The 19,671-nt window shown below is 39.9% G+C and overlaps 1 protein-coding gene across 14 annotated transcripts in view; it reads right to left on the bottom strand.

Annotated features, from left to right (window-relative positions):
• The window catches only part of MTMR3 (myotubularin related protein 3), a 144,709-nt gene that overhangs the window by 19,736 nt on the left and 105,302 nt on the right, over positions 1-19,671 (bottom strand). For all 14 annotated transcript variants that reach the window (XM_036908816.2, XM_036908825.2, XM_036908822.2 and 11 more), the window contains 3 exons: positions 17,984-18,150; positions 5,312-5,408; positions 2,774-2,887 (listed from right to left, as the gene is read on the bottom strand). In XM_036908816.2, coding sequence (XP_036764711.2) covers positions 2,774-2,887; positions 5,312-5,408; positions 17,984-18,150 — 378 coding nt within the window. The remainder of the gene's footprint in view (positions 1-2,773; positions 2,888-5,311; positions 5,409-17,983; positions 18,151-19,671) is intronic.

The following is a 19,671-nucleotide window of genomic DNA, read 5'->3' on the forward strand; positions in this document are numbered from 1 at the left end:
GAATGGATTTGAATAAGAAACACTATTGATTCTATTTGTCATCTTCAAAGAACAATGTGAGAAACTTTTGTTTCTAATCCTAAAACTCACGAGCAATAAATTACATTTGGCAATAACCAAATTCCACTGGAGCCACCAGTAGGCAAAGTTTTTAAATTTTTCCTCACTGCAAGAGACACACGGAGAATATACTTATGTATCACTACTAACATGCTTAATTGGCTCACCTCCCAAAAAAGCCCATCTGGAAATAAAACCTCAGTGATTATTAAAAAGCCTACTCGCATATAACAATAACCTCTGAGGTAACTGCCAAACCTTTACAGAAGAGGCTGGCGAGGGCCTCTCCTGAGCATCCTCTTCCTCGATAATGCTTCTCAGCAGTGCCCAAGAGCAATAGAAGATGGCACTCTTCAGCCTGGGTCTTGGGTCTTAAGGGCCACAGCATTTTAAGAGCTAGCTTGCACCCAAGCAATCATCAATTTTCTTCTAAAATGCTTTAGACTGAATGAAGAGAACTAAAAACACTACAGTTAAATCACTAAATAACATTTCTATCATTAAAAGAAAAAAAAAAAGAACCAGGTAAAAGTATAAAAGTTAAGAAGTCCAAATGGATGAGTCCCCCTACAAAACACTGAACGCTTCAATTTTATAAACATAAATGTTTAAACTATCCCTCAGTTAGTGTTAAGAAAGCTCCTTAAATGACTAGAAGTTTCCAATAATCACTCAATGCACAAACTTAGGGGAGCTGTGAACTGCACTACAGATGGGCACCCTTCTCAACATCTTGCTGTGTAAGAGTAATCACTATTTTCAATAGTAAATCCAATTACACACTCTCTCATCACAGTAGGAAAAAGCACCAATCAGGTGCTGGTTCAGCATGGTGCTGTCAAGTAACACTACTAGTCACCTCAGGATCATTACTGTGTTCTACAAACAACCAAGCTCAGTAAGTGTATGTTGGACTCAGAAACATCCTCCCACCTGGGCTGGCAGAGCAGAAAGTGGTAGCGTATCCCAAACATTCTTCAACACATTCCTTACACAAAGCTCCCAGATAATCTAACAACCGAATCTGGAGCTCTGAGATATAACACACATGTTCAGAAACACAGACCAGTTTCAGGAAGCCTGTCTTGATTTTATGTGGACTGCATCAAGAACTCTCATTTGTAATCTTTTGAGAGGTTTTTTCTGAGAAATCGCAAATAACAATTTTCATTTATACTCACTCTATGGTTTCTAGAAAGGGTTGGGGAAAAACCTGTGACTCATGCCCTCTAGAATAAATTTCAGAAGGATGAAAAGGCTACTCATGTTTAAGAAAATTTTCTTCAACCTGTACTTTTAAGCATTCCTGCACTTCTCTACTAAGCAGAAAATTTACCTTATAAGCTCCTTACTTTGAAAATCAGTCCCTTCTTATGCTCAAAGTCACAAGGCCCACGTGCCAGAGCTGCTGACCTAACGCAGCTGCTCTCCACAGAGCAGCAGCTGGCTGCTTTCCCTATCTGAGCTGGGCCAATCACTAGTAAGACTCAAAAATCCTTTCAGCTTTCACTGCTCCCTAAGTCCTGTATCATCCTTACCACTTGAGTGGTAGGTAAATTTGGTGACCTACTTTTCTAGAGGTGTCTGAAAACAACTGTAATGAAAACTGAGATAGGAAACTTAATGGGTTCTACTGGGCCAGAAACAAACACTTTTCCCTCTCTTTCTATTCAGGGTGGCCATCAGAATTTTCCTTCAGTAAACTAAATGAACAAGCTGATTACCTTAGTGGGCATTCCACAAGGAGATAAGAACCTTAGTACTTTAATGACATGCCTCCTGGCCCGAGAGTTTCTAACTACACCCTGCTAGTTTGGCCCCAAATCAAGAAGAGTCCAAAAAGTCTGAAAACTGGGAAAATGAAATGGAGATTATGAATATTGCAAGGAGATGACATCTGAAACTCCAAAATTAGAGGGAATTTTTTAAAATTTTAACACATGATTCTGTGAGAACTGAGCTATTCAGTGAAGTAATAAAAGCAGCCCTGAGGAATACAACCTACTCCAGATATTGCCTAGTGAAGCCCAGTATTTATAAATTCATTCAAATGCCATAGCATACTTACAAACTACGAACATCATTCCCATTTTACTAATGAGGTACAGGCTGGGGTCAAGTAGGGAACTTACCCAAGGTGCCGCAGCAAGGAATGTCAGAGAAAAGATGACTGAACTCCAAAACCCGTGCTCATCACCACACCACCGTCCCTTCCAGAACAGCCTCCCCTTGGCTCTCCTGCCTTTGATCTGAGATCTTCTACCCAGGCAAGCTCCAGCCTTCTTCTCTAAATGCTCCTTCTCAAAACAGAGCTCTTCCATGTGTTGAAGTTTCAACCACAAAGACAACCATAAATGACACAACTCTATTCCCAATTCTCACTTTTGAGGACTCACCTCTGTCAGTCCAAAAGCCAACATTTGAGACTAAATGCAGTAAGCATGTTATCTTCCCATAGAATGTCAGAAGGATCTTAAAATAGCAAGACCAGCCATTTCTCCATGAATATTTTCTTATCAGTGTCAAATGAACCATCAGTAGTGTTCTGGATGCATAAGTACTAGTGCGTGGACCGGAAGAGCAGCTTTAGCAATAAGCAAAAACAGAACTGGCTGGGATGTTCTCAGAAGCCTTCCCTCCCTTCCCAGGTCAGCAGAAGTGGCAGATCACATGCACAGTACCAACCTGAGCCAGGCCGGCCAGGCTTGCTTACCTGTAGACGACGGCAGGGATGCGCTTCCAGGACCGGAAGCTTGCTACACTTTCTAGTTCTTTGTCAGTGATCCAGGCAGGCACTATGAGCTCCTGGGGATAGCTACCACAGAGCCTAACATGGAAGGTGAAAAACAGGCAGAGAGGAAGGGAGAAACAGTAGGTGAGCCAGCTGTAAGGATGTGGACCAAGCTATCCCAATGCCAGTTAAAAGGCAACAAGGAGCATTACTTGAGTCTTGGCCTGCTTAGCAGAGTGGGTTGCCTTCAATGTTTACTTATGCACATTTCAAGTGATACTATAGCTTGGATTGTTCCACTTGATGCTGCCTTTTGGGAATCTGGCAATGTTAACTATCAATTAAAAAAGGGGAGTTGAGAAGCAGTTACTCCAATGTAACTCTTGTTGTAACAAATAAACAGTAATTTCTAATTACTCAAGTGCCCAGTCCAACTACAGAAGTGAAAGTCTATGTCACCTCTACCAGACCCTCAATCTTTCAGGCTTTTGTCAAAGGGAAGCATGAAGGAGAGTAAGAGCACAATTTCAAGTTTCTGGAGACCTCATACGATTACTATCATAGTCTCTGATGTAACAAAACAGGGTCTCCTAATTATAGTAACAGGAGTAGCCATGGGTGTGTAGAAATAGTACCACAAGTCAGCCACAGGCATACATAATCAGAGCCCCACTGAGCCAAGTTAGAAATGTGAATAAGCTATTAATCATAATTCCTATAAAACATACTTGAGAACAAACTACACTCAGAGGAAAAAAAACTACTTTCATTAGGGAAAATGCTAGTAGCTGCATACTAGACAAGCTGGTGCCCTAGAAAGCAGTATTTGTGATAGGTTTTTTACTTACGGGACAGTGTCTCTCTACGGTAATGCTACTTTCCTCTTCCATAGTGAAGGCAACAGCTTTAGAACTCTAGAACTTAAAGCTAAATCGTGAAATATACAAAGTTCTCCTCCTCCTGCTCCCCGACCACCCTGCCCTAGCCTATCCTACGCATTAGGGGAAGAGGCAGAAAAACACAAAGTGGCTTAAGAATTGGGGGCTTTGATCATTCTACTAAATATCTCTTCTGTTTTCAATTTCCAGAAGATTAAGTACCAGGAATTTAAAAGCCACTGAACCAGGAGAATGGCTATGACCAAGAGAATGCTACAAAACTTAACACCTACCCACAAACTCCTAGAAATAACCTGAGACACAGTAATGACAGTTAATACTCTAACCATAAGTTTTGCTCCTTTTATCTTGTTTTAAACTTAGGAGTAAATTTGGCTCTGCTCCTCCTTTGTAGTAGGAAGAACTTTTCAATGTCCTGAAGACTGGTTTTGAGAGGGAAATAGTATACTCAAAACAAGTTAATTTTTAAAACCCGTGTTAAATAACGATTTTGAAGATCAATGGCTTTGAACTTAAGTATTTTTTCAAAAAGCTCAACTTAATTCAGTGTTTTTACTTCACCTTATTTCCTAATCATTATACCACCTAGTAATCAGCTCTTCAGCAAACACTAGATGCTCATTTATAGAAAAGCAGCTTCCAGAGGAAAGCTGGGTTATACATGAGCAAAGCCTCTGCAGGCCCTGTAAGGCCCCTCCTCCAGTCTCCATCTCCATTTTTTGCTTTGACTTGTCACTGAGAACAGGCAACGGTGTGACAGGTCCGTAAATCCTGATTCTTCACAATACCCCAGGTTCTTAACTTCTTAGCCAAGGTCCATGTTGAGCTGTGTATGGTAATCAGCTACAGTTTTTCTGATGAAAAATGCTGATGGCTACCCACAAGTAGACCAGGAAAACAGCTATCATAATTTGGAGGCGGTTCAAAGGGCAGCAGAATGATTAATGTCACCAATTGCTGCATGGAAACTTAAGAGGAGAAAGATACTAATTTAAGTCTCCTGCACAGTTTTCTTTTTGTTTTATAGAAACTCCAGTCACCAAAATCATAGTAGTTAACTGCCCTCCTCAACCGAAGTACCAGCACTTTTTAAGGAAACAGGTAATGAAAAATATTTAATAATGGTTACATTAATACTTAATGCTTAAATGATCACAGCTATGTAGTTTTAGATCAATATATAAAGAACAGAATACTTATGCCTATTTCACAGGATCTGGAGTATAGTTCATCATAAAAACTGGTTCTTAAGTGTCTCATCACTGCTTATGAGATCACTGAATCTCTCTAATGTGATGTCGAGTGGTGATGAGAATAATAGCAACGGCTTGCGCAAAAACAATTTTATCTAGATATGCATGTGCCAGGAAGAACAGAAGCCTGGAGCGGGCACAAAGGAAGGTTCCAGGGTCCTATTAAGTAAGGATCACTTTTCCACTCCAGTGATAGCAATGGGAACACAAAACTCAAGAAGTACCCTGAAGATCATGCATTTAGATTTAATAAGCAGAACCCCCATTTCAAAGGAAAAGTCTAAGTTCAAACGTTCTGACACATGAGAACTGGGATTTCTGCAAGGGCAGTGGCTGTAGAACAGTTCACAGGGACATACACAACTCACTTGTACTTCTCATTGATGTTGGAAATCCTCCAGGCATTGTTCATATCAAAACCCATCCGCTCCACTTCATTTTTAAACCTTGATGTTACATGTTCCCCTACAAAGGCCAAAGACAGCAGAAAGGAAGAAATAAATACCATTTTGCAAAACAGGTGGAATAAAAATTTACCTATCCTGCTCAATTATTTTTAAAAAAGGGGAGGACACCACATATTATATAAATAAAACAACACATATGTAGATTTAGTTTTAAAAATTCCCTGTCAGGGTAAGACTATAAAAAGGAATGAAAAAATTAATTTTGATGAAGAATTATGACCAACTCTGACAGCAGTATCAATGAGCTCATTTTATAGCACACAGAACTGAGACTGACAGAGGTTACTACAGCAGGTATGTCTGGTCCCCAAATCCATGTTTTTGTCACTGTACTGCCTATTTGCCTATTCCCACACTCAGATCAACAGTATACATAAGAAATAAAACCAAGTTCACCAAGAATAGTAATAGATCTCAAACTCCTCATCAGAAACCCTTTGGGTCAGATTTCAGAATCAGAGAGTTTTCTGGATTTTAAAGACAATGCATGTATTATATTTTTAGACTAACACTCTCAACAGGGTCTACTTAATCAAATGTTAATATTTCTACAGTGTGCTCACATTAGGTCAAGTTACCAAATAAGAAAAATTCTTCAATTTTCAGAGCCTTAGAGATTACAGAATTGCAGATAAGGGACCATGGACCCAAAACTGCCAGTACCCAGCAATCTCAGGACACCATACTACTAAGTAAAGCACTGAGCACTTTTAAGAACATCCATCCAAACAAGCCTAACCTGACTACATTTGCCCTAATGAATCTGGTTTCCTCTTCCTTAAGACAGCAAGTGATAAAGGCAGAAATGAACCTAACATATGTCATTAAATCTGAAGTAATTTTCTTCCGTAAAAATACACAGTCCTAGGACAGTAATTTTATAAAAAGCAAACAAAAAACCATTAAGTAAGGAGGAGGAGCCAAGATGGCGGAGTGAGTAGTTCAGCGGAAATCTTCTCCCAAAAACATTTATATTTTTGAAAATACGACAAATACAACTATTCCTAAAAGAGACACTAGTAGATACAGTACAACAGCCAGGCTACATCTACATCTGCAAGAACTCAGCTTCACAAGAAGGGGGTAAGATACAAGCCTTGGCCCAGTGGGACCCGAACGCCCCCTATACCAGACCCCAGCAGGAAGAAAGGAGTCAGAGCGGGGAGGGAGTGAAAGCCCAGGACAGCTAAACAACCAGCTCTAGAAATGTGCACCAGGAGCACAGACACACGGTGCATGGGGTGCTGGATATTAGAGAAACGGAAAAACAAAACCTGTGAGCAGGTCCCCACAACTGGTGCCCCTGAGACAAAAGAAAAGTGAGTGCTTTTTAGAAGTCTTAAAAGGACAGGGACCTCACAGCTGGACAAAGTCGTCCCAACACACGCACCCGAGCACCTGGGAATCCGGGGAACTCTAGGTGACCTAACCACTGCGGCAGCAGTGCACCTCTGAAGCCCCTGACAGCAATAAGCAGCCTGCCAATCATTCCCCCAACCGACATGGACCCCGACACCCTGGCCCAGTAGTGGGAGAGCGGCAGCGTACACCAGAGGAGGTGGTGCCAAAGGGGCCCAGGAGGAGCCTGCGCAAGCCCGCAGCGGCAGCAGCCAAGCAGCCCAGGGCCAGGCCACGTGGGCCAGTGGCGGTAGCAGCAGCTAAACGGCCCGGAACCGGCCCACGTGGACTTGCAGCCGCGGTGACACAGCAGCCCGCACGAGCCCGCGGCAGTGGCGCTGGAGGGGGCTAGAAGCGGCCTGTGCGAGCCCATTGCGGCAGTGCCACAGGGGACCGGTAGCAGCCCGCACGAGCCCGCATGCGCTGGTGGCAGCAGGGCCGGAGGGGCCTAGGAGACGCCCGCGCAAGCCCGCGGCGGCACCAGAGGGGCCTGGGAGCAGCCTGTGGGAGCCAGCGGTGGCAGTGGAGGAGCAGCCCAGGAGCAGCCGTGCCCCCGGCAGCCGCTCAGCCTGGTGCACAGCCGCCCGGGCCAGACCCAAAGGCCGCTGTGGCACACATCTGCCCAGCAGGGGCGCCACTTTTGCAGTAAGCGCACTTGGCGCACCTGCCACTCCCCACAGAGCTCTTCGCTACTCTGACGGAGACCCCACCCACAGCAGCTTGGAGGATTAACCCAGAAGCTGCTCCAGGAGCGCAGGTAACTGACACAGGCAGCGGAGAAGGGAAAGGCGATCAGCAAGCAGGAAAGGACTTGGTTCTCCCAGCTGACACAAGCGCTACTGGCCTACAGCCACCTCTATCACTCTGAAAAGGCAGAAGAATTTAGTCCAGTCCAAAATAGTCCAGACAACCCCTGAGAGAGGGCCAGGGGAGATAGACCTAGCCAATCTCCCCAAAAAAGAATTCAAAATAGAGGTCATAATCACGCTGATGGATCTTCAGAGAAATATGCAAGAGCTAAGGGATGAAGTCCAGAGGGAGATTACAGAAATGAAACAATCTCTGGAAGGACTTAGGAGCAGACTGGATGAGGTGCAAGAGGCCATTAATGGAATAGAAATCAGAGAACAGGAACACAGAGAAGCTGACGCAGACAGAGATAAAAGGATCTCCAGGAATGAAAGAATATTAAGAGAACTGTGTGACCAATCCAAACAGAACAATATTTGCATTATAGGGGTAGCAGAAGAAGAAGAGAAAGAAAAAGGGATAGAAAGTGTCTTTGAAGAAATAATTGCTGAAACTTCCCAAAACTGGGGGAGGAAATAGTTGCTCAGACCACAGAAGAACACAGAACTCCCAAAAGAAGGGACCCAAAGAGGACAACACCAAGACACATAATAATTAAAATGGCAAAGATCAAGGACAAGGACAGAGTATTAAAGGCAGCTAGTGAGAGGAAAAAAGGTCACCTACAAAGGAAAAACCATCAGGCTATTATCAGACTTCTCAACAGAAACCTTACAGGCCAGAAGAGAATGGCATGATATATTTAATGCAATGAAACAGAAGGGCCTTGAACCAAGAATACTGTATCCAGCACGATTATCATTTAAATATGAAGGAGGGATTAAACAATGCCCAGACAAGCAAAAGTTGATGGAATTTGCCTCCCACAAACCACCTCTACAGGGTATTTTAGAGGGACTGCTCTAGATGGGAGCACTCTTAAGGCTAAATAGATGTCACCAGAGAAAATAAAATCACAGCAAAGAAAGAAGACCAACCAAAGACTAACTAAAGGCAAAAAATAAAATCAACTACCCATAAAAGCAGACAAAGGAAACACGAAAGAGCACAGAACAAAACACCCAACAAATGAAGAATGGAGGAGGAGGAATAAGAAGGGAGAGAAATAAAGAATCACCAGACAGTGTTTATAATAGCTCAATAAGCAAGTTAAGTGAGACAGTAAGATAGTAAAGAAGCTAACCTTGAACCTTTGGTAACCACAAACTTAAAGTCTGCAATGGCAATAAGTACATATCTTTCAATAATCACCCTAAATGTTAATGGACTGAATGCACCAATCAAAAGACATAGAGTCACTGAATGGATAAAAAAGCAAGACCCATCTATACGCGGCTTACAAGACACTCACCTCAAACCCAAAGACATGCACAGACTAAAAGTCAAGGAATGAAAAAAGACACTTTATTCAAAGAACAGGGAGAAAAAAGCAGGTGTTGCAGTACTAGTATCAGACAAAAATAGACTTCAAAACAAAGAAAGTAACAAGAGATAAAGAAGGACATAATGATAAAGGAATCAGTCCAAGAAGAGGATATAACCATTATAAATATATATGCACCCAACACAGGAGCACCAGCATATGTGAAACAAATACTAACAGAATTAAAGGAGGAAATAGAATACAATGCATTCATTTTAGGAGACTTCAACACACCACTCACTCCAAAGGATAGATCCACAAAACAGAAAATAAGTAAGGACACAGAGGCACTGAACAACACACTAGAACAGATGGACCTAATAGACATCTAAAGAACTCTACATCCAAAAGCAACAGGATACACATTCTTCTCAAGTGCACATGGAACAGTCTCCAGAAGAGACCACATACTAGGCCACAAAAAGAGCCCCAGTAAATTTAAAAAGATTGAAATCCTACCAACCAACTTTTCAGACCATAAAGGTATAAAACTAGAAATAAATTGTACAAAGAAAGCAAAAAGGCTCACAAACACATGGAGCCTTAACAACATGCTCCTAAATAATCAACGGATCAACAACCAAATTAAAATAGAGATCAAGCAATATATGGAAACAAATGACAACAACAACACAAAGCCCCAACTTCTATGGGACGCAGCAAAAGCAGTCTTAAGAGGAAAGTATATAGCAATCCAGGCATATTTAAAGAAGGAAGAACAATCCCAAGTGAATAGTCTAATGTCACAATTATCGAAATTGGAAAAAGAAGAACAAATGAGGCCTAAAGTCAGCAGAAGAAGGGACATAATAAAGATAAGAGAAGAAATAAATAAAATTGAGAAGAATAAAACAATAGAAAAAATCTATGAAACCAAGAGCTGGTTCTTTGAGAAAATAAACAAAAAGATAAGCCTCTAGCCAGACTTATTAAGAGGAAAAGAGAATCAACACACATCAACAGAATCAGAAACGAGAAAGGAAAAATCACGACGGACCCCACAGAAATACAAAGAATTATTAGAGAATACTATGAAAACCTATACGCTAACAAGCTGGAAAACCTGGAAGAAATGGACAACTTCCTAGAAAAATACAACCTTCCAAGACTGACCAAGGAAGAAACAAAAAATAATCTAAACAAACCAATTACGAGCAACGAAATTGAAGTGATAATCAAAAAACTACCCAAGAAAAAAAATCCCAGGTCCAGATGGATTTACCTCGGAATTTTATCAGACATAAAGACATAATATCCATTCTCCTTAAAGTTTTCCAAAAAATAGAAGAGGAGGGAATACTCCCAAACTCATTCTATGAAGCCAACATCACCCTACCAAAACCAGGCAAAGACCCCACCAAAAAAGAAAACTACAGACCAATATCCCTGATGAACATAGATGCAAAAATACTCAACAAAATATTAGCAAACCAAATTCAAAAATACATCAAAAGGATCATACACCATGACCAAGTGGGATTCATCCCAGGGATGCAAGGATGGTAAAACATTAAAAAATCCATCAACATCTTCCACCATATAAACAAAAAGGACAAAAACCACATGATCATCTCCATAGATGCTGAAAAAGCATTCAACAAAATTCAACATCCATTCATGATAAAAACTCTCAACACAATGGGTACAGAGGACAAGTACCTCAACATAATAAAGACCATATATGTTAAACCCACAGCCAACATCATACTGAACAGCGAGAAGCTGAAAACTTTTCCTCTGAGATCGGGAATAAGACAGGGATGCCCACTCTCCCCACTGTTTTCAACATAGTACTACTGGAGGTCCTAGCCACGGCAATTAGACAAAACAAAGAAATACAAGGACTCCAGATTGGTAAAGAAGAAGTTAAACTGTCACTATTTGCAGATGACATGATATTGTACATAAAAAACCCTAAAGACTCCACTCCAAAACTACTAGAACAAATACCAGAATTCAGCAAAGTTGCAGGATACAACATTAACACACAGAAATCTGTGGCTTTCCTATACACTAACAATGAACTAATAGAAAGAGAAATCAGGAAAACAATTCCATTCACAATAACATCAAAAAGAATAAAATACCTAGGAATAAACCTAACCAAGGAAGTGAAAGGCCTATACCCTGAAAACTATAAGACACTTTTAAGAGAAATTAAAGAGGACACTAGCAAATGGAAACTCATCCCATGCTCCTGGCTAGGAAGAACTAATATCGTCAAAATGGCCATCCAGCCCAAAGCAATATACAGATTCAATGCAATCCCTATCCAATTACCAACAGCATTCTTGAATGAACTGGAACAAATAGTTCAAAAATTCATATGGAACCATCAAAGACCCCGAATAGCCAAAGCAATCCTGAGAAGGAAGAATAAAGTGGTGGGGGATCTCGTTCCCCAACTTCAAGCTCTACTACCAAGCCACAGTAATCAAAACAATTTGGTACTGGCACAAGAACAGAGCCACAGACCAGTGGAACAGAATAGAGACTCCAAACATTAACCCAAACATATATGGCCAATTAATATTCGATAAAGGAGCCATGGACATACAGTGGGGAAATGACAGTCTCTTCTACAGATGGTGCTGGCAAAATTGGACAGCTACATGTAAGAGAATGAAACTGGATCACTGTCTAACCCCATACACAAAAGTAAATTCGAAATGGATCAAAGGCCTGAATATAAGTCATGAAACTATAAAACTCTTAGAAAAAACATAGGCAAAAATCTCTTAGACATAAACATGAGTGACTTCTTCATGAACATATCTCCCCGGGCAAGGGAAACAAAAGCAAAAATGAACAGGTGGGACTATATCAAGCTGAAAAGCTTTTGTACAGCAAAGGACACCATCAATAGAACAAAAAGGTATCCTACAGTATGGGAGAATATATTTATAAATGACAGATCCAATAAAGGGCTGACATCCAAAATATATAAAGAGCTCACGCACCTCAACAAAAAAAAAGCAAATAATCCAATTAAAAAATGGGCAGAGGAGCTGAATAGACAGTTTCTCCAAAGAAGAAATTCAGATGGCCAACAGACACATGAAAAAATGCTCCACATCGCTTGTCATCAGAGAAATGCAAATTAAAACCACAATGAGATATCACCTCACACCAGTAAGGATCGCCACCATGCAAAAGACAAACAACGACAAATGTTGGCGAGGTTGTGGAGAAAGGGGAACCCTCCTACACTGCTGGTGGGAATGTAAATTAGTTCAGCCATTGTGGAAAGCAGTATGAAGGTTCCTCAAAATGCTCAAAATAGAAATACCATTTGACCCAGGAATTCCACCTCTAGGAATTTACCCTAAGAATGCAGCAGCCCAGTTTGAAAAAGACAGATGCACCCCTATGTTTATCACAGCACTATTTACAACAGCCAAGAAATGGAAGCAACCTAAGTGTCCATCAGTAGATGAATGGATAAAGAAGAGGTGGTACATATACACAATGGAATATTATTCAGCCATAAGAAGATGACAAATCCTACCATTTGCAACAACATGGATGGAGCTAGAGGGTATTATGCTCAGTGAAATAAGCCAGGCAGACAGAGACAACTACCAAATGATTTCACTCATATGTGGAGTATAAGAACAAAGAAAAATTGAAGGAACAAAACAGTAGTACAATCACAGAACCCAAGAATGGACTAATAGTTACCAAAGGGATAGGGACTGAAGATGATGGGTGGGAAGGGAGGGATAAGGGCGGGGAAAAAGAAAGGGGACATTACGATTAGCATGTGTAGTGGGGGTGGGCAGCACGGGGAAGGCTGTACAACAGAGAGAAGATGAGTAGGGATTCTGCAGCATCTTACTACGCTGATGGACAGTGACTGTAATGGGGTTTCTGGCTGGGACTTGGTGAAGGGGGGAGCCTAGTAAACATAATGTTCTTCATGTAAGTGTAGATTAATGATACCAAAGTAACAAAAAAACCATCTAGCAGTACCTCTAATATGCAGTGTCAAAGATTATAATATAAAGGCTGGCAGGGGCTGGGAAAAATTACAGTAAGAAAAGCAGAAAATAGACTGCTTTGGTGATCCAAGTATAAACCTTTGCTTTCCCTGGGAGAGGCACTTCAGAACAGGAAACAGCAATTACTTGAATGAAGGACAATTCTATAAAACTACTTCCCATTTAAACTGCTTTTCTTGAGCTTAAACTAGATATTATATATTTCCTGAAGGAGAGCTATAAAAAGATGAGGTTCAGAGATACAGGAAGAAAATAATCAGCTGAATGTATCACATTTTGGAAAAGTTTTAGAAATAATGTAGGCTTCCAAATAGGAAAAGTGCTACCTGAATTGGGGTGCCATCTGTCTACACACTACAAGTTACAAGGAATAGTGACCACCAATACTAGATAGGGAATCTTTCCCTTTAAACCCCAATGTAAAAGCTGTGAAACTATGGAAGCTTCCACATTCATTAATTAATGAGATTTTCCTCATCCAAGTTTTTGCAAAAGGTAAAAAGTACTTTAATTAATGGGCCTTTACATTAGTACATCTTAAGAGTAAAACACTAATACCCTCGAAGGACCCTAAAATATTTAAATAACCACTGGCAAAATAATTACAAAAATCACCATCAACTTATTACGTAGAACCACTGCCCAGAGAAGGGCTTAGAACCACCATCAGGAGTATGAAATTTTGAGGTACAAGGAAATACATACTGAGTAGTGAGCATAAAAATATCTATATCAAGTTGAGAACCAGGAATGAGATTTTAGTTACCTTGTACCCTCTAAAGCAGTGACTTCATAAACTTTGAAACTAGCCATCACAACCCACAATAAGAATTACATTTAATTTAAAAATTCAACATTTTAAAAAGGGTTTCACAAAATAATACCCACCCTCACTATGTGTATGATACATTGGTATTTTCTATCTTAATGTTTCATATTTCATTTCTTAAAATGATCTCATGACCTACTAGTGGATCACAACCTAAAGTCTGGAGACAACTGCTTGGGAAAAAAAAAAAAAAAAGAACCCTAGCAAGAGATCTTATATACGTGAGTAATTCAACTGGCTTTTGCCAAATTGTGTCAGAAGTTCACTTACATTTCTTCAGCCAGAAAAGTGAATACCAAACAATCGACTGCTGGATTTTAAGAATTTCGTTCTCAGAATTCTCATTTCTCCACTGATTTAACATTATATATGTTGAAATATCCCAATTTACTTTAAATATTAGGGTCATAATGTTTTTGTTTGGCTTTGTTTTTCATTTCAACCCTTCCTGTTTGCCTCCCCCATCCCCAAACAAGGATTTGTTCCTTTCTAACATTTAGTACTTCTTGTACTACAAAACATCCAACAATACTTATTTTAGTGGAATGGAAACAGTTTCAAAGCATGAGAACCTCTATAAGTACAATGTCAATTAGCAGTCTAAAGAATTTTTCCCCAAAGGAGTCCAGCTTCCTCCATGATTCTGTGTATTCAAACCCACAATTATACACAGCTTAATGGGGACAGAAGAGACAGGCCCTCTGAAGAACAGCAGCAGACTCAGAAGTGAAGACTAGCCCTCCCAGATTTTCAAATATGGAGGGAGCAATCAGTCTCTCTATGAACAAGGTCCCAGTACAGTTGTCTAGACGTACCCTTACTGGACTGCCTTCAGACTCTGTTGGCAAAGGCTTTTTTACTTTACACTGAACAGGCAGCTGCACAACAATGTAATACCCAGAATTTGAATTCAGATTTTCTAGTTTGTAAATCAGTACTTTACCCCCCTCTCCCTCCAATGCCTTTATCCCTCACAAATCCGTGAAAAGAACAAAAGAAACTAGAATACAGAGAGGATGAATGGTTTGCCAGAGGTCAGAGGGGTGGGCCTGACACTACTAAACTAGCAGATGAATTGCCCAGTCATCTGTCAGGACTCCACAGTAATGCTCAAGTACAGAATAATTACTAAGAAGGCAGCTACAATGAGAAGGAAGTTGACCATATGGGAGAAAACCTTTAAGCTTGTAGTCCATTCTCTTTCAGTTTGAAATGGGGCTAAGAACAGAGCTCAAGGTTTTGTTAGGGCTTTTCCAAGTTTCCCAGGTCAACTCCAACAGCAATGTTAAGACTTCTTTCAAAGCAGATTAAAACCTAGAGCTGGGGCCACAGTATGGCTGGCTAACTTCAGCCTCAACAGCCAGAAACAAAGATTTGTATGAGTACAAGGTAATGATGCAAGTTTCCCAAAGACACAATCTACCATTAACAGGCTAGGAAGAGAAGCATCCATAAAAGGCTTTTTTAACTGCTGAAAGACTAACTTCTACCCTTCAGAGTCTATGCTTGTGACCTCATGTGTTGGGCAGATTATACAAAGGCATCACTTTAAACTATCTCAAGTGCTGTCTCACTCTAAAGATGACTTGTAAGAATGTGGTTGTCTGGTATGCTTGTATTTGGTGAGTAATGCTGTAGCCACCACTAACACTCAGCAATAATGGGTGGAGAAAGAACTAGATTGACTGGCTCTAAAAATGTCACCGTGGTATTTAAGAGCAAGTTTTTCCTTTGTACTCCACAGTGAAAATACACAAAAGGAAAAGGCCATACAGATACATACTCAAACCAAGTCACTGAAGTACAAGAGATTCCATGTGATTGGAAGTGGGGTTACTTCAGCATGGACTGAAATAAAAAATACAACCTTTACATGTAGAGTCACATTCTAACTGATCAATTGCAATGGCATCACCTTGTATACTCATAGTTTCCAAAATGTTTTTCACAAGCATGGCACATAGGAGGCAATCAATTATCAAATTACTCTCCAGCATGAATAGATTTGATCTTCAGGACACCCAGATCAGCTTGGACAGGAAGAACAAGAATGTCCCAGTTTGAAGATCAAAAGAAACTAAAATACGGAGAGGATAAATGGTTTGCCCAGTATTACTTTTTGAATAAAATGATAGAGTATGAGTTTGAATTCAGATTTTCTAGTTTGTAAATCAGTACTTTACCCACCCCTCTCCCTCCAATGCCTTCATCCCTCACAAGCCCGGGAAAAGACAAAGGACACTGGACATCTGTATGTCCTGGTGGCCAAAGAATACCAGATACCATCAGGAAAGGCAAAGGCATCCATAATTAGAAGATAACAGTGAAGTTTTTACCTGGCCCATCTTATGAATATCCTTAGAGTTGACTCAAATCAAAAGAAACTAAAATTATCAAGGGAATAAGGAATCATTTAAAAAGATGAGGCATTTTCAGTCTGTGGTTGTGAGAGTAAAGGTTAGGAGAAAGCAAGCCTTGTTAACTAAATACTGACAACCCAAAACTACAGAAATGCCTTTTGGAATTTGAAGTCTTATTTAAACAAACCAGGCTTCTTATATAACATAATGTAGCAGCAAGATACCTTCAGTAATTTCATTATCCTAGGAGATGACAGAGACTGAACATTTAATAAGATGTAATGGTTAAAACTCAGCAAATGTTCACATAAGATTTGTGCATTTCATTGTATGTTAATTTACCTTAAAAAAAAAACTTGAAAAAAGCCATAAACAAAATTAACACAATGGCATCTCAACAAAGGAGGAAAAAGAAAGAGATGCAATGGATAAGGGAGTGAAGTGAGAGACAGTTTAAGCACATTCTCATAACCTTCCAAGGATGGTGTGAACTCTTATGAACAACTATGGGTTCCACTGGCCTGACCAAGCTCATGGGAAGCGTGGATTCCTGAGGCTTCATGAGAGCAGGTGCCTCTGTTTTTCATCTCTGAATCCATAGCACCCCACAAAGTCAGCTCTCAATAGCTGTCATAAATAGCTCTTAAATACCTAGCTCTGTCACCTCCTGGCAGTGGAACTTGACAACAGGCTTTATATCTCTGAGTCTCTCAGAACAGAGACACTAGCCTACCCTGCCTGCTTGACAAGGTCATTAGGGTCAAACAAAAGTACATATCAAAGCTTCTTTAAAAATAAGATGCTTATGTTTGTTGTATTTAAACAAGAGTATGAACCAGAAACTTCAAGAGCTTCAGTGAACGAACCAGGGAGCAGTGATACAATAACAACATTAGCTGGTATTTAAAATGACTTTAAGATTGAAGATTCATGATTAAAAACTGAGGTTTAAAAAAAAAAGTCCAAAGAACAAACTTTGTTGGAAAGAAGCTCACAACTTTTCACTGCTTAAGAATTCAAGTCTGCTTCCGAGATGGACACACTACAAGATTCAGTATTAGACCAGCAAAGTTCTATTTATGGCAACATAAAGTATACAACTACATGCTTAGAAATAACATGAACTTGGTCAAAGCTATTTCTGAGGGAGAAAGATAATTTTATGAGGAAACCTGGATTCCAGTACAGGCTCAGCTTCTCTATATATCCTGAGGGAAGCCACCAGGCCTCTTTGGACTGTTTCATCATCTATGGGATAAAAGGGGTAATAACAGGTAATCTATGACTTGAAAACTCAAAGGCAGAGAAAGGCCGTTTTGTATCCCACTGTTTTGTGGCCTAACCTCACACTGCTGTACCTTTGTTCATGCTACCTGTTCAAAAGTTCTTTTCCCCATTTTCTAACCAAGAAACTCTTACTCCATCTATAAAGCCTACTCAAAAGCCAATTCTATGTGAAATCTTCCCAAATGTGTATACAACACCCATGGTTCCCTCCCATTAGGCCTCTATAATACCAATTAAACCTTCCTGTAATTGCGTTCAGGTCCAGGAGATTATGCTCACAAATCTAGTGCTCCTTCCTTCCCCTGAAAGGCAGGAAACATGTTCTAATGAGATTAGAAAGTGACGGGCACATGCCTGATGTTCTATAAAATATACACTGATTGATTAGGAGTCCCATTTCATGTCAAGGGTACTTCAAGCAGTAGTTCAATAAAGCCACCATTTGCACATTTTAGAAAGCCCTACCTGGTCTGCACAGGTCTCCATGTTGCTCCTTTTCACTGGCGTAGACCTCCATACACCAAGCGTGGTATGCAAACGAGAAAAGATCTTCTATTTTAGTAGGTGGTCGGATTGCATTATTCAGTCTCTTAAGCCACTCTTGACACTGCTCAAAGGTTGAGAACTGACACCTTTGTAAAGCCAAACAAGTATGGATGTAATCAGAAGACAGCTGACAATGAAACCTAAGAGAAGTCACCATTTCAAGGGCGCCTACTTACAGTGAAGTGACAAGTACATTGAAAAAACATTACGTGTTCACTCACACATGTATCATTTGTAATAAAAATAGAACCAACAAATTCTAGCCAATGGTGCAAAACGTCAAAAAGAAGCTAGATATGTGGAAAACTTATTTTTTTAGACTAATAACATCTCTTCTGAGATTAATGATAATTATTAAAGTAAAATGGCAGTCATTCTCTTCCATGATGGGGTTTCACTGTACTTCATAAAAAGATTAATGCTGTCAAGAAGTATGTTTACGAAAGTTCCTTTTGTTTTGTTACAGCATATTAGGCCAGGCTCAAAATCAATCACATCACTACTTTTGGCTCTAATAAGATATATTACATGAAACTTTCAGCTGTGACCACATGGAGAAAATTATTTTATTATGAAATTTAATTTTCAGCATGTGTAATAAGGAGGTTAAAGTAATTAGTGCAAAAAGTACTTTACCTTTTCAAATGCAGTGTTTAAAACTGAGTAACTAATAAGCATGTTTTTTAAAACTGTGAGTTGTAGTCAGTATTTATCAAAAGCAAGCCAAACCTCAATGGCTAAAAAGCAACTTAAATATGTACCTTAAAATCAAGAGGTCACTTAAACCTCTCCCTTATCCCAGTCAATGTAGCTCACCTATATGCCAACACACAATGATTACTGGCACACCAGAAAGAGATAAAGTAAAACTTGGGGAACTTAAAGAGCTATTAATTACAAAAACACATTTCAGGTATTTTTTTTTTTCTGTTACACTAAAAACTAGATCAGATAACGATAAACAGATGCTACATCTATGGAGAAATTTGATGAGAAGCAGGACACTGTCCGTCTTAAAAGCAACTCCAATAGACTATCCATTAGTTGTAACGGAGAAAATAGAGAAATTATACAGAAAGCAGGTGACACCTTGGTAAGAATGATCAAAACACCACCAATAAGGGACAAATGGACACTGTTTGCCTCTGAAGGGAACATAATACCCTGAGAAGGGCACAAACTCGTATACACAGAGAATTTCAACTGAGAAGGCACCTCACCTTACTCATAACGAAACAATGGACAGAATGAGAAACATTTTATTAAAACAAAATATTGTATTCTTCAAAACTCAAATATCATACAAGACAAGGTAAGATGGTGAAAACTGATCCAGATGAAAGAAGGCCATGGAATCATGGCAACTAAATGCAATATCTGACCTTAATGAATCCTATTCTGAACAAGGAATGCTATAGGGGGTATTACTGAATTAAGTGACAAAATTGGAACATAATAGACTGGATAAAAGTACTGTTGAGTGAAGCCTTCAATGGCAGTAAGTACATATCTATTGATATTCACCCTAAATGTAAATGGACTGAATGCACCAATCAAAAGACACAGAGTAATAGAATGGATTAAAAAAAGCAAGACCCATCTATATG

Source organism: Manis pentadactyla, chromosome 14, assembly GCF_030020395.1.
Source record: "Manis pentadactyla isolate mManPen7 chromosome 14, mManPen7.hap1, whole genome shotgun sequence".
NCBI lineage: Eukaryota > Metazoa > Chordata > Mammalia > Pholidota > Manidae > Manis > Manis pentadactyla.